Raw genomic sequence first — 17,297 nt, 5'->3', positions numbered from 1 at the left:
GACTTTACTTTCGTGCGATCCATTGCGGACTCTACTTGATGCGGGTTCCCTATTAGCAAACCATTCTCCAATCTTTTTGCATAAACTGTACAATGCAATGTAAAATTGGTTTATTACACACGTGCCAAGACTTAGTACGTTGTCAGCCGTCCGTAACGAGACGCTCTTGTTAGTAATAGAAGCACGTACCAGCATCCGTGTATAATGTTTATATTGATGGACAATCCTCATATATATATAGGAACATAATAAATCACACGGATGATTATCTGATGCACATTTAATATCACTTATGTTTCTGGCATTTATTACACATTTGTTTCACTCAACAGCATGACAAATAACGCTACAACCAGAAAATCGTAAATTGAGCAATTCGGCATGGCTAATTTACATTAATAGTCCATGCTATGATGATGATGATGATGACAATGGTGGTGGTGGTGGTGGTGATAATGATTATTATTATTTATTTTTTAATTATTATTATTATTATTACGATTATAATAATAATAATTATTATTATTATTAATATTATTAATATTATTATTATTATTATTATTATTATCATTATTATTATTAGTATTATTATTATTATTATTATTATTATTATTATTATTATTATATTATACTCGTTATAACCCACTTAGCAAACAGAGGAAGTATGTGGTACTAAAAGATGCATTTCGCCAAGGCGGTCTGTTTTGACATGGGAATTTATTGCATCCGTTTATTGTCGTTTTTAGATATTGAAGCTGTCGAAGCAGAAGACTGGCAGACAATTTACATCATCGTTAGTCTAGTTAGCTCTCTACGAATAGCTAGCTACCCTGCCAATGATGCTTTCATTCACAAAAAAATGAAATTTTAACTATCAATTATAGACCGAAACTGAGCACGAGTTTTGACTATACACTTTCTTTTTTGTTAAATATTTCAATTAAATTTCATTTTAGAGTATCGAAATCACCTGTTGGAAAATTTGGCTTCATGCATGTGCATAAAGTGTTGTCCCAGATTTACCTGTGTAGAACGCTCGGGCTAATCAGGGACGACACTTTCCGCTTTTATGGAAAGCTTCGTATTAAAGAACTCTCATAGAGAAAATCAAGTTAAGGCGGAAAGTGTCGTCACTATGACCAGACTTACTTAACCGGAACCGCTTACATAGCAAATCAAAAATCCTGCTTAAATTATGTGCTCTTACATCTTTCTCTTCAATGGAATTTACATTGAGTCACACCATTGAGCAGTGAATGTGTGAACTCAAAGACCTCTCGGGTAAATTAAACGTGTCTCGGTCTAAAGTTGTGACCATTGTTATGGAGAGAGATAAATGCAGTCCAGGTTTCCGACCAAGGATTTCGCACTATTAAGGTAAGTGTGCTACCTTAGGCTCGATTGGGCATAGTCGGCTCGGGTACTTCTTCTATGACTGTAACCCTGGTACTCTTAAGTATACTTAAATGTACCCCGGACACTGACAATTTGTCAATAAATCTATGTCGGATCGATGTCGTTTGTGGCAAGCAACAGTTAAGCTTTTAAATAGTTTACGCTCACAAATAATGTAGAGGCAATTTTGCAAGTCAGTCTGCGTTAAGAACGCTAAGGACCGTAACCACTGCCTGTATGGATAACTGCAGTAAAATTAAGCAGACGACGGATGCTAGGAGCGTCTGCTCTAACCACCGCAGCTGCCTGTTAATAGTTCCCACTGGTGCACTACATAGTGTGTATGTATTCAAAAGTACTAGTATTTAACAGCTTGTAAGACAACGTTGGCCAGCCTATGTGTGTCAATGAAATATGTACATATTGGCTGCTTTCAGGGAAAACGGTGCTTAATGCATGTCAAATAAGATTAGCCTGTGCACACTGATTAGCCTGTGCAATGCGCACAGGCTTATCAAGGACAACACTTTCTGATTTTGTGGTGTTTTTTGTTCAAAGAGAGTTTCTGGTACTGGGATGACAATTAATGCATATGCATTAAGCCCTGTTTTCCTAAAATGAAGCTTAAATTATATTTTTTTATCAATGATTAAAAAAAACACATCTCGACCTGTGCTTTAAGACACACTCTTTATAAATTTGAATGGCTTTGATCATTTCAAACTTGCGATATAAAAAAGCTTAAACATAATTTTGAAAACTGAGTTGCGTCTAAGATTATACAACAGCGAACAAATTCAGTGCCTTCATCGCTTTGATATTACACAGGTTTCACACTCTTTGTAATAGACCGGTAACAATACAACGAATGATAGTATATGTTTGTTTTAAGCATATTCTTTGAAATAGTGTTATATTGTTATTTTGGGGCACTGAATTAGTCGAATATTTACGCGGCACCAACTTGCTTTCATAACCACAACCAATAAAAGACAGTAAATGTATGTATTAAGTATGAATTACCAGTTAGACACTGCTAAACTTATTAAAAGAGAAACTACAACAAAAAAAAAACAACAACACCTAAAATGTTTTACAAAAACTGACATTCTTTTAAAGTTTTAATAAACAACAAGAAGTTTGTTACATAAGGCACGGATGCCCCCACATTCCACCTTAATCTAACAAATTCATGAACTTTTAGTGTGACCTTGTCTTTTGAGGTATGGTGAAGATTTATACACGCACAAATCCGTCTCATGTTGGTTATTAATGGTAATTTAATTCCGGACAAGGTGTTTCAAAGTTCGCTCACGTTCAATGTGAAGAGCGAATAAATATATACTCTCCCCAAAGGTATTCCGTATGATCAATTGCATAAGTTTGATAACTTAAGTTGCTTAAATGTTCATGCATGGATTCAATATTTTAATTCGACGGCGCGTGCGACGGCACACAGGCCAAGAACGCCTCTAACACTAACAAGAAGGTATGCCACGTGCCAAAATATTTGCCCTCATTTTCCGGTTTGGCAAGATGTTAAAGGCACAGGTACGCAAAGAATAGAAAAATAACAAATATTCTGCCAGATTGTGAAGAATATTAAGTGATGGTTTCTTGCAATGCATGTGAAGGATTAACGTTGACGATTGCGCATGCAGAGCTGGAGCTACGCTTTCTGCATATGGCATAAGACAATTTTCGCATAAAGCGGCTCATTTATCGAATACTACAGATGCACTTGATGTAATAACAACTTTTCAAAGTCCATTGCACTGCTACTATTATTTAAAAATGTGTATGATATAAAGTAATAATAATCTCACATCATCAAATCATGCCGCTGCTAATATGCTTGGTTATTCGAAATCAACGTCCTCCTATAAAACTAATTATTCTCAAACGGGCCCTATCTCTTATGAATTTATTTATATAAAATGCCAATATCTGACAAGAAAGAATGTCAGTACAAAATATAATAAAAACAGGTTGTCCCCAATTATCAATTTGTTTTATCCAATGTATATAACTTTTACATTAAACAAAGAGAATCCGAAACATATTATGTCCATAGCGTTGAATCACCACCTGTTTGTATTTTTATTTGAGTAGCCAAATTCTGTTTGTATCTTTCACCGACTGTGCTAATTTGTCTTCATTAAAAGTTCTATATCCTCTCAGGTATGTCTTTAATGTTTTTGTTCATTCCACACACAGACAGGTCGAAGATTTACTTTACTTTGTTCGGGCATTACTTTCAGTATGTGTTGTTAATCGTGTTTTATGTAATATATTAGTTAAGTAATTGAACTCAATTATAAAAGCAGCGTATATCTCTCTAAGAAATATCCATCCAAGAAGTATGTAAAATTATTCAATTTTTCAGTAATTTCGGTTGTGGAGCTTGTGACGTTATCTTGAAAATTGGCAATACCTCTTAAGAAATTTTCATCTTTATCATTAATGCCTTCGATAACTGTTACGAAAATTATAAAGATATTAATTTACAATTTGCATATGACAAAATATATCATTACAAGAGCCTGTACTTATTAAATTGTTTTAGAAAATCAGCTCATAACTTAGCCCACCTCCTTACCTTTAACACTAATCCTTATTTTATTTAGCAAAATCTCTTATTTCATATGTTGTAAATATAACTTATAAACTTCAATGACCCCCGCCCTCTCTTGATTTATGTTAATTAAAACGATTTAAAAAGACATCCACATTACTAGTAAAAATATATGTGTAAACCTCAATGATCCTATGTGATTAGAAATTATTTGATTTATTATGTATACTTTTTAAATATAAGCAAAATGAAAATTGAATCTAAATTAATTAAGAAATATATTGAAATGTTCAAAATAAAGTTCCTTTATTGGTAATTATACATAATGTTCACTGTTCTGATGTGTTCGTTAGTGCAACAATATTGTTTATGTACTTGCATACTATCACCTTTAAATTTCGCATCTACTTAACCGGTCTTCAATATAAAAAAATCACAACCTGTAAAATAATGCTTATTTAATCAATATATGCAAATAAGAAAATCATTAAAGTAAGCAACATTAAAATATAAAAGTCAAACTAAAAGCAATCTTCCTACATACACAGTTTTAATATTTACAGTAGACACGTCATTTTAAGCCTTTTAAAAGGCAAAGAAAAAACTTCTCGACAACTTTGCCTTTATAACAGTGGGTAAGGTTTACCATTCCATGGAACAACACTGGCATGTTATTATTGTTTCATGCTCGCTTGCATGTCTTTAGTATCTCTTTCAGACCCCAGGGAGGCGTTGATATAGTATTACAAGAAACCAGCTCTGATGGGTTTAGCAGAACAAGTTCCATTGCGAAGTACAGACGATGGATGGTGTGTTGCTTGTTGTACTAATAACATTTGTTAAAACAATATTTTCTGTATGCATAGTCGAGTGCCGTTAACATTCCGCCAAACTCAGATGGGAAACTGTAACAATTAACAAGCGGGCATCACTAATGACTATAGATTAGGCTATTTAGTAAACAGTTTGGTCTATATGATGAGCTATTATTGTAAGTGCTATCGGAACGTCAGATTTCTTGATATATACAATAGTCATTCACAAATGTGTTTTATTTATATACTTTTATTGAATAGTTCATGAAAGAAATGTCACATGTATGTGTTTTTTGCTAATTGTTCTTCGTGATGTAACTTCATCATTAAAAACATAACTGGTACTTAATTGTAAATTGTAAAAAAAATTAGTAAATACTGGATTAACTTCTTGACAATACATTTCTGTTGGATTTAGTTTGAAATGATTATCAGTTTAAAGATTGCATAGTGCTTTATAAGAATTGTCATCAATACATATTTCATATTTATGTGCTTAGTTTTGCTATTTGATTAAATTTGAATAATATTATACACAATCATACATAATTATATTCAATTTTAGTTTACAGAAATTTCATAAGCAGTGGATTAACTTCTCGAAGGAGAAGTTTAACACGATAATCAGTCTAAAACATATTTCAAATAGTTTTTTCTGGAGATTTGTATAATTAATTTCGCAAAACATATAAATTATCTTCTTGGAACCGCATCTCGATATTTATCAAGAACCAGGAGTGATATTAAAGCACACCAGCTGTCCCAACTCGATGTTTGCCTTGCTCTAAACTGAGAATCAGAAAACAGTATCTATTAGATGAGCACTTATCTTGACAAGATATCAGGACGATAATATAGAAGGTTAAACAGACTGCTTCCAGTCAAAGCGAGCAATACTCTATTGTCACGTTGCCGGATAATGCAGCACTAAAACCATGTTTTCATGGCGACCTACTGACAGTTTAATTTGTCTGAAAACTGTCTGTTATTATTTATGGTGAACATACCCATGAATATATATACTTGTTTTTTTTTTAGTTTTGGAATATGTTATCTTAATGGAGGGGGTCTGTTTACAGAAATATGGCTTTTTGTAATTTTGTAGATAATTAATCAAACCATTACATTGTAATCATAACAGTATCTTGGTACAAAGAAAAACTAACATGCATTTATAATGGCTATTGTTTTGGTATAAAGCAAATACTTTCAAATGACAATTAAAAGCTGTATATGTTCTCTTCTTATTCTTATTTTACATTTTGTTGCGTTTTAGGAAAATGAGACTTGTAACGAGGATGCGACAAACGTAGGCATAAATAACGTGTTTAATATTTATCAAATATTACAGGAAAAAGATGTATACTTCTGCCGAACCGAGACAACTGTATTTATTTGTGTAAATATAATTGTTTCAAGTAAAATAGTCACCCCCCCCCCCCAAAAAAAAAATAAATAAATAAATAAATACCGCCCCCCCCCTGACCCTATCAAAATATACTTGCGACCCTATCAACCTTTGATAGTTGAATGTATAGGTTTGATGTCACTTATATTGTTTTTCAACACGTAAATATAAGTATGGTAACAAAGGGTTATATTCTATAATCCACTTTATTGATATCAAATTAATACACCGCGAAATATATTTGTTAAACATCAGCCCATTTTGTACTTTACATCCTTAACTGCTGACGTAATATCATCATGAGCAGACGAGTACAAAGACTGCATCGCGTGGCAACAATTACCCAATATTGCTGACGTAACCAGCCTTACGTCTGACGCAGTGCAGTGCAATTTAATTCGAATCAATTTAATTTGGATTAAACCCAGCCCTACACGGGTCATTGTTTACAGACTGATAACACAATTAAAAATCTAGCACATGTATCTGCCACAAGATACTGAGTGATGTTTTTTCGAGTACTCGATTCGCCCATGTGCCTGTGTAATGTGTTACATGTCTGCAGACTCTTAAATGAGCTGCGAATTGACTGCATGCGTCTCGAATTGCAGGCGCATGGCGCTGAAAGTTCCAAAACGTTATCTTATAAAAAATGTGAAGTTGACGAAACCAGTCATTGCCATAGTTAATTTTGACCAAAGTTCAAGAATGTACATAAAATGAAACCATGCTTCAATTGTAAAAATGTTGAATAATCAAGCGATTTCATTTGTTTAATATTGAATTTAAATGAACTTGATAATAGCAGTGCGGTAGAAAAGACAAAATTGTACTAATTTCAGTGCGGTATAAAAGACAAAAGTGAAATCTTATCAGTGCGGTAGAAAAGTCAAAAGTGAAATCTTATGAGTGCGGTAGCAAAGACAAAAGTGAAATCTTATCAGTTGGGGAGAAAAGAAAATATGTAACGGACATAAGTGTAGGCCTAACAGAGCGATAGACAAGACAGAAACGGTATATAGAAACCTATGCCATAGACGGACAAACAAACGAGAACGAGAATGGCATATTGATGTTCTTTACAGGCGAGACTTCAATGAAGCTAAAAAGGGGTAGGGGGAGGAGGGGCGGAATTGCAAGGAATCAACTTACCAGGTGGACAAGTGCAAGGAGTCTGTCTGGTCGCTCTATTCAACAATCGTCGACTTAAGTCCTCATTAAGTGGGTTTAATCTCTGTAAAGCAAAAAAATACAAGAAACTAAGTACCTGCACGTTTTGCATACTAACACGACCATTCAACACAATCACACGAATCCATGAGGCTACATTCCAGCTTAATTCAACATATTTGTAAATGTGTAGACGGGTTTTTGGTAAATGGTTTGACGGGTTTATGTTTCATGTACGTTTCATCATACAACTACAATATTATTCACGTTTCACAGTGACAGATTCACTCTTAATCACGCAGCAGTCGACTTGAACGATGCAATCAATTACAACACACTTTTGTGTCTAAAACGTCAAAAAGGTTTTAACAAATATCATGATAAGGAATATGATATATGGCAGATGCAAACGTAATGAAGGTGCTTTACAGATGTTGCTAACCGTTCTAAAACTCGTGCTAAGCAACTAATGTATGGTCCTGGAAATATAGCAAAGGATACATTGCCATTCAAATCCCGCGACAACACAATACAAGCAAACATATAACATGAGAGGAATGAATATACCTTTTCCATGTCAATTCTAAATGACGCTAATAAGAACACTTGCGCTCTATTTGAATTTGATTAAAGGGATCTTTTCACGCTTTGGTAAATTGACAAAATTGAAAAAAGTTGTTTCAGATTCGCAAATTTTCGTTTTAGTTATGATATAAGTGAGGAAACAGTAATACTGAACATTTACCATGCTCTAATATAGCCATTAAATGCATCTTTTGACGATTTTAAAACATAAAAATTATAAAGCGTTGCAACGCGAAACGATTGAATAATTTGGAGAGTTCTGTTTTTGTCGTTAAATTGTGTGCAACTACGAAGATTGCTTATATAAGGTATAAAATACGTCAAGTACTCGGCAGAATAGCTCAGTAGGCTAAAGCGTTTTTACTTCAGGATTCTGGCAGGACTCCAGGGGCCACTGGTTCGAAACCTGCTCCGGGCAATGTTCTTTTCTTTTTTTTAATTTTATTCTTGATTTTTTACTGGAGCTTTTACGATCCAATGTTTACATTTATCAATATAAAGCATATAATGAATAAGTTAAAAAATGCCAAAATCTGTGAAAAGGCCCCTTTAATACACCCAAATACCGATTCGAGAGGTTTGCCAACACGTGCTATATTTTGACATTTCTTGTCAGCGTATGGCATTGATCTTGAAGGTAGCAATAACAATTGTGTGAGATGGCAATGCAAATGAAAATCAAGATATCGGTTTCATAGAAATTTTCAACTTCACAACATTAAACAACTACAACATGTCTGCCAGTATGCAATCTTAAGTCTGGTCAACGCACTACTTCTCGTTTTGATTATGTAGCCTCAGAAGTTTCATGTAAAACAAAAGGTAGCAAAAGGTCAAACTGACCTAACTGGCAGCCAGAGGATCAATTTGAAATAAAACGGGGATGTTTATGTATGTAATCTACTACTAAGGAATATGACGAGTGAGGGGTTTCAGGTAAATCAATCTTGTATACAAAAAGAAGGTCGAACAACATACACTAAACGCCCTTCTAACCGTCAGTCAAATGAATGAACCACAGGTTCAACCAACCAATATAGTAACACAGGGAAACTCGCATTCAAATATAATAATAGAGGCTCTTATTCGGTAGCACCCTAAATGCCTATATGAACGCAATATAATGGTGACTTATGTTAGGTGCAATGTGTATCTATGCCTAACACAATTACAAATGACACGCGGGCAAAGTGGTTTCGCTTTTGATGAAAACAAATTGATAAATTACGTGAATGATATTAGTGAATGCTGACTTCCTGTTGAAATAAACAAACGCCTAAAGATTCATTCGAAAAAAGAAATCAGATAATGTCGTCGATTTTCTAATAAATCAATAATTCCCTTTTTACATCATACATGAGCCTTGGGGATTTATGTATTTTTAGTGTCGTCCTAAATAAGCCTGTTCAGCTCGGGGGCATCAGTAACAAAACTTTCAACTTTCATAGTATTTTTCGTTGAAAAGGACTCTCTTTCGTTCTTTTGAAAACAATACGGCTAAGGCGGAATGTGTCGTACCTGACTGAACAGGCTAATTCGTAACGACACTTTAAGCACATGCATTAAACTCCGTTTTTCAACAGCGAGACAAAATACATTATACGAACAAGAGATTCCAGCAGCACTCAGGAAATCTCGTACATTACTGAAAAATGCTATAAATTAAGGTAATTACATGCCACAAAAAATGTACCAGTTAATTTAGTGGAATCGACAGGATGCTATTTTATGATGGAGGCAAGCCAGAGCAAGCAATTTGGTCTCCTGATAAGCAGGTCAAAACGATACACGCGCATATCAAAGAGGATGCATGTTGAAACAAAATTATTGTGTTAACAGGGAAAAAAATAACATTCATTCTATTAAGATTTGGGTTCCTTGTTGAATAATTACTAACTCATTTAGTGTAATCTATCACCGCGTCACGGCTTATTTCTGAACGTGGAGTGGTGGTTCGGGCGTCTCTATGACCAAGAGAGCTATGCCAGCAGGAGTGTAAACTCTAGACAGGGCTTTCCGACCTGGAAAGGTTGAAGGGTGGAGGACAGACGACTATCAGCCAGCCCTCGTCGATGCTTCGAGGTATGAGAAGGATCACTCACACGGGAATGTCGGGAGACGCTCTAAAAACCTCGCCGCCAATTCTCTTCTGACAAGGAAAAGTCCGAAAATAAACCATTTATGAAGACGGATGTACTTGGTTCGTTTAACAACGGGGCAACGCTTTCCATTCCAATGAAAGTGATCGCCAAGAAGAAGAAGAGACTTTAGTTACATTATAACGACATCTTAATCATAAGCATATCGTATTGCATTACGTGCTCACGAGAAAATTGTGTTTTTTTTACGTGTGTATCAGTCTTGTTTGTTTTCTTTTCTTCGGTGATGGGGTTCCATGAAACAGTATGAAATCGTGTTCAATTTCTAACAAAAACAAATTAATGTCAGCCTTGTCTTGCTCAGTTTTGTCCGACCCTTGTATCGTGCAAGGCTAAACAAAAATGGAATCGGACAACATTTTGACAATTTTAACAGAATGCCAACTCAAACTAGAGCTTTGCCACATACGTGACGAATACCCCCACATGCCAAATTGACACAGAATATTTTGCATGTTGTCTTCACAAAAAACAGCGGACACAATGCTCAATATTAAAAACGCACTAAGCGACCCCGTGACCTAGTTTTCGACCCGGCATGGCTCATGTTCGAACTTGACCTACACATCATCTAGATACAACTTCTGACCAAGTGTGATAAAGATCGGATGAAAACTACTTTAATTAGAGAGCGGCTACTGACTAATGGGGTTATTTACCCTCGGGACTTCGGTTAAAAACCATTGCCCGAGCACACTGCTTAACATAGAACTCTGCATAAAAAAGCCGAAAACGGCCATAAAATGGACAGCCCGATTTTACTGGGCTGTACCATTGGTATAAATATAAAACTTTGCAGTGTTGGTGCGGTGCCTTAATAAAAATCTATTGGTTTAAAAATATATAACCTTTATATGAAGCGTTAAAAAGACGTAGTGCTTTACAGTGGATAGGCCTAACGCTGTTAAAAAGCGGCGTTTTAATTGGTTGATGCGCTTATATAACGATGGCGCTGATTGGCCGAAATTTCTTATTTCTTAGCCGAAATGCTTAAACCGACTGACTAATGGGGTAACCCCATTAGAGAGCGGACAACATGCTGAATGTTTAAAATGCACCAAGTGACCCCGTGACCTAGATTTTGGCCCGGCATGACCCATATTCAAACTTGACCTAGACATCATCTAGATACAACTTCTGACCAAGTTTGGTGAAGCTCCGATGAAAACTACTTGAATTAGAGAGCGGACACCATGCTCAATGTTTAAAACGCACTAAGTGACCCAATGACCTAGTTTTTGACCCGGCATGACCCATATTCGAACTTGACCTAGACATCATCTAGATACAACATCTGAACAAGTTTGGTGAAGATCGGATGAAAACAACTTTAATTAGAGAGCGGACACTTAATACGGACCGACAGACTTGCAGACCGACAGACCGACCGACAGACAAGTTCACTCCTATATACCCCCCTAAACTTCGTTTGTGGGGGTATAATGACGGTAACTAACGCATGCACTTCATTTTTCACGGCATGATTTTGCATTTTGTTTTGAGCAATAAACAACGATGCTAGAACAGCTCTCACAGTTAAATGTTGAAACGTGATAACCTGTATCGTGTATCCTTTAAACTATTAATTGCCACTGGCGAAGCAGAAAATGTACGGACCCTATCGTTAGACAAAAATGCGATCTACTAAAGCTTTATTGTTAAAACATACACTGACATTTTGATGGCAGAATAATGTAAACTGAATTTTGCTAAGCATTTCTATGCATTTTGTTAACTTAGAGAGAGAAGGTGGTCGAATCTGTTGAGATGTCTTAAGGGGTGTTGCTGCAGTTTTGATGATTTTTTTCCATCAAATAACTTTTGCTCAAAATTTTTATTCAAGTACTACATACAAATACTAAATGAAAAATGCAATAAAAACATAGGGTCACCGGCTTTGTTTGGATTTTATTCACCATTATATAATATGTACTTTTTCATTAAAACTGAAAAATCTCTAATTGCATATTTATGATTAATAACCTATGAAATTGGAAACATGTAGAGATTATATAAGCTAATATATATCATATACCATTTAAGTAAACCACAAACAACCAAAAAATGGAGAACACAAGTTAAATTTTAAGAAATTTAATTTTTATAATTTTTATGTCACCCAAAAAATGTCATTTTGTTACTTTTTTACCACAAAAATGGAATTTAAAAAAGTTATATCTAATAACATTTTGCGAAACTTCTCAAATATGTTCATCTATGTATTGTTATCATGAAACAAAAATAGAAAAAGGGGGTCACCGCACTTTTAACAGAGATTTTTGGCTTTAACTATCCCTACCGTCTACGTCAAATTTTATAAAATACATCAATTAAGCAAAACCCAAGTACCGGTACATAGATCGTAAGAAATATGCATAAACATTAGAAATTGTTTTGAATCTTAACTGGGATCACAACAGCTTACCAAAAGACATAAATAAAAAACAATATTTAATCACAAACATAATACCATACAGTATCAAACTCGACCTTAATCATTAATAACTTACATGTACTTGTTCACAGATTTCGGCTTGTTTTGAAGTTTGTGATTAAATGCTTTAACTTGATAAATTTAAACGACATGACTAAAAAGCTCCAGTATAAAACAAGAATGAAATTAAAGAAATAAAAAAGATGTAAAAAAGTTAACCCCACTTGGGATCGAACCACTGACAATTGAATTATAAACCAATTCGGTCATTTCTGATGATACTGATAACAAAATTATTGAGTTGTGATAATAGCACCATCGGTGTTGCTATAAATATATTCTCCGTTAAATAAACTGCCGCAACACCCCTTAAAGGTTTTATCCGCAACCAAATAGTTAATCGTGATGCAGGCACATGCATAGAATAATACCAGTACTGTAAGTGTACCAGCAGCATAAACTATTAAAAATAAAAAGTTAAACAATAGATGAAACAATTATCCAACAAAAACTCAGTCGATTGTATATGAATTGTATTAACAAGATCTTTATCGTCTATTTAAGTATAAAATCAGCAAATTTATGGATCCCTCATGCATACGGAATGCAACTTGTTCAATTAAGATGTCATCAAATAAATCAAAGTCATGTTTTTATGCAAAACCATTATTTGTCTTCTTGGAAAGACGACAACATTCAAACATTTAAAGTCGTGTTATAATGTAATGTAATATTTGAGAATAATAAAGTTTGGCTGTTTGACACATTGCTTTAAGTATTTAGTGGGTAAATTTATGTGTATGCTATTTAATGTTGCAATTAAATCTTGACTACTGAGATGTGCATATTGAATGCATATAATGTTCTTCTATGGAATTATAAAAACAATAAACTCATGGAAATAAATGCAGTAATAACATTTTTTTCGAGGCAATTAAGGAAAGACCAGTCACAGTGTTTTGCAATTTACATCTTCCGTAACTACTAACGATTGCTTTTGCTGAGTGCGTTAAAATTAAATTTGAAAGGGATGGGGTATACGATGCATTCAGGTAAAATTAAGGGCTTTTCTAAAAACTAATAATAAATAATTGAACTCTCAGAATATCAGCATGATAATCGCAAAATTTAACCCATATGCCATATGTTGTACTTGATAAGCCATCTTAATGCATGGACATTTAAACATGCTGAGAATAAAACATAAGTGGCAAATTAAGAGGCGCTGTTGAACCTGAAAGTACCCACTAATAACCTTGTGCTCATAAAGCCATTTATTTTTTTGAATGGAAATTAAAAAGACATAATTGGTCGATAGTGATCGTCAGACGTGATCAATTAATTATTTATTATTTATTAAAAAATTCTGTGTTTTTATTATCGGTTTTTTAAGGTGTCGTTTATTTTTTTTTATTTTTATGGCAGTTTTATTATTTATAATCTCGCATTAAAAATGCAATATACAGAAAAAACCTTTATCAAATATATAAAATACTAATAAAGTATTTATCGCTGAGTGTTATTTCTATGATGTTAAGGATGTAATATTTGAACAGGTATCTTTTCTTTGTCAACACATAATATACATATGTGTATGAATTATTGTAATATTCATAATAAGAGTATTTGCCTTAATAATATTACCCCTTCCACTACAGCTACCTCCTTCACTACCACTACTACTTCTACTACTACTAATACCACTACTACTATTACTACTACTACTACTACTACTACTACTACAGCAACTACTACTACTACTACTACTACTACTACTACTACTACTACTACTACTACTACTACTACTACTTCTACTACTTCTACTACTACTACTACTACTACTACTACTACTTCTACTACTACTTCTACTACTACTACTACTACTACTACTACTACTACTACTACTACTACTACTACTACTACTATTACTACTTCTTCTACTACTTCTACTACCACCACCACTACTACTACTACTACTACTACTACTACTACTACTACTACTACTACTACTACTACTACTACTACTACTACTACTACTACTGCTACTACTACTACTGCTACTACTACTACTACTACTACTACTACAATAACTACTACTACTACTACTACTACTATTACTACTACTATTACTACTACTATTACTACTACAACAAGTACTACTACTACTACTTCTACTACTACTACTACCACTACTACTACTACTACTACTACTACTACTACTACTACTACTACTACTACTACTACTACTACTACTACGAATGATAATAATGATAATAATAATTATTATAATACTGCAACCGCTGATCTTCTCCTTATTATTATTATTATTATTATCATCATCATCATTATTTCGATTATAATTTTTATTTATTATATGTATTATTATTAGTAGTAGTATAAGTATTATTAGTATTATTATTCTAGTCTAGTATTTTTATTTCATAAAATATATATCTAAATAAATTATTCTTTTGTAAACACCATGCAAGTGAACAGGACTATGTTATGAATTTAATATGCTTTAATAGCAAAACATGACTGTCATAAACATAAATTAAATCTTATTCAGATAAACGAAAGCCATTAACAAACCTTGTCAAGTTCAGATTTAACCTTTTCTTCGACTATTAATTCAATAGTTGATTTTGTTTCTTTTAATTCCGTTTCCAGGAGAATAAGCCTATCTTCTAACGAGTTCAATGTTTTTTGGTTGGAAACAATTGTCCACAAACTTATTGATATCACAATTGCTAACACCAACAACACCGCACACACCGTAGACCAAGCCCATATTTTCATACAAGGGCTGAAGCTTTTTGATCCTTTATCCCTTTTTTGGAACATTTTCGTCCTGATATTTTCATCCATCTTTTTCTTCTCACCGAATTCTTCACTGCGAAATTCGCGCTATTCTGCGTTGTGCTGACTTATTTACTTCATGTGCGCACATAATCATGGTGTAAATGTTTTCAAATTGAAATATGAACTTAATAATTATGGGCCGTTATCCATATTGGCAACTAGACACTTTTTGGATGAATACGAAACCTTTTAATTATATCCGTCTTTCAAATGAGCGAATATTGTGATATCTGATATCCAAAGACGAGACCAATCTAGCAATTCAATATTGTGTTTTCCTTAAACTAGTGGTTTGTTTCCTTTCTTATCCAGAAAAAAACATTTTTATTTCATTTTTATGCATTTTTCTAAAGTAGTATTGCTAATCCAAAACATTTAACTTAATCCGCCAAAATTGGCACATGGAATAAGGTATAACAGGAGTTCACATTATCCACTGAACAAACCACAGAGAAACACTTTAGAAACGATATTGAAGACTTGTAAACACAACGTGAAATCCCGAGTTTCAAATTAGCTTCCTAACGGTCGGATGGTTTATGGACCCATATTTCATGTAAAAGAACAGATCTTCGCCGCACGTGGTCTGCGCTGTATATAAACTTTGCATCCCCTGCCGGTAGCAGAGTTGGAGCACAGACGCTTAGGTACGGGCACTTGCTTCCCACCGGCGCTCTAGAGCGTTCTCAGTCAAAATACGCGCAATTTTGTTTATAGTTATTTAAATGGGGCTCGCCTTGCGTGATTTGTAATGAAAGCCATGTGCGTGTGCAAATTTCAAAACAATTTCGAGTGTTATTAATTGAAATGATACATTTAATCACCACGGGGCTATAAATAATGGCTGATTTTCAAGGTTGTATTTAACATTGTTACAAAATTGGATGTTTGATCAACTTTCCTTAACGAATTGGTTTGTTTCAAATGATAAAAACTAATATTGAGGTTGTGTCACAATACCAATATCGTGTAAATTATTATAAATTGTATTTCGAAAATTAAGATATGCTTAGATCAGATTAATTGTAAATAAATAAATTAATAATTGAATGAATTAATGTTAGGAATGAGCAAGCAAACGAATTAATGAATGCCTCGGCGAATTAAAGTTTTAAACATAAATGATGTGTATTTCCTTTGTTTCCCCAGCATCATAATACATTATTTAATAAATAATGCTGTAAATTAATTCTAAAATAATCCTCAAATACAAATGTTTAATAAAAACCTTATTTCGCACAGTAACACGTTCGCAATATTCTTCTTGCTTATGTCAATATTGCAAGCTTTCTGTTGACACGTGACATGGTGCCGTACACTCGGAGGTTTTATTGGGATAAAATTATCAGATAATGTCCATTCCAAATGTCACGCAAATCCATTTAGCTTATTAATGCAATTTATCGCCGTTTATAAAATTGCTGGCATGGTTTATCAATTGCCCTTTGTCGACTCCAATAACAAAACATGCCGTCACGTATTTTCTGACATATTTTTTTAATATTATTTATTTTTCAATAAGAAGATGTTAGGTGAAAATAAAACAAAGAAAACAGCAACACAGAACTAAATTCAAACATATGATTCGTGTTCTGAGAAAACTGGGCATAATGCATGTGCGTAAAGTGTCGCCCCAGATTAACCTGTGCAGTCCACACAGGCTAATCAGGGACGACACTTTCCGCCTAAACAAGATTTTCGGTAAGAAGGGACTTCCTTTAAACGAAAAATACCATAAAAGCGGAAAGTGTCGTACCTGATTAGCCTGTGCGGACTGCACAGGCTAATCTGGGTCGACACTTTACGCACATTTAAATGTTGTGCATTTTAATCGTCATAACCTACATATAGCCCTTTAATTTTACACTTCTAATGTTCCATATTACAACAAAAT

General features: G+C 34.0%; 1 protein-coding gene across 2 annotated transcripts in view; it reads right to left on the bottom strand.

Moving 5' to 3' along the window:
* Positions 1-15,982, bottom strand: part of LOC127851323 (collagen alpha-1(I) chain-like) — a 50,738-nt gene extending 34,756 nt beyond the window's left edge. For both annotated transcript variants that reach the window (XM_052385030.1, XM_052385031.1), the window contains exons 1-2: positions 15,134-15,982; positions 7,346-7,427 (exon numbers count right to left, since the gene is read on the bottom strand). In XM_052385030.1, coding sequence (XP_052240990.1) covers positions 7,346-7,427; positions 15,134-15,409 — 358 coding nt within the window. In that variant the 5' untranslated portion in view covers positions 15,410-15,982. The remainder of the gene's footprint in view (positions 1-7,345; positions 7,428-15,133) is intronic.
* Between the last annotated feature and the right edge of the window lie 1,315 nt (positions 15,983-17,297).

Source organism: Dreissena polymorpha, chromosome 11 (assembly GCF_020536995.1).
Source record: "Dreissena polymorpha isolate Duluth1 chromosome 11, UMN_Dpol_1.0, whole genome shotgun sequence".
Classification (NCBI taxonomy): Eukaryota; Metazoa; Mollusca; class Bivalvia; order Myida; family Dreissenidae; genus Dreissena; species Dreissena polymorpha.
The sequence above is the reverse complement of the archived record's forward strand: the minus strand, read 5'-3'. Positions and strand labels throughout refer to the sequence as shown.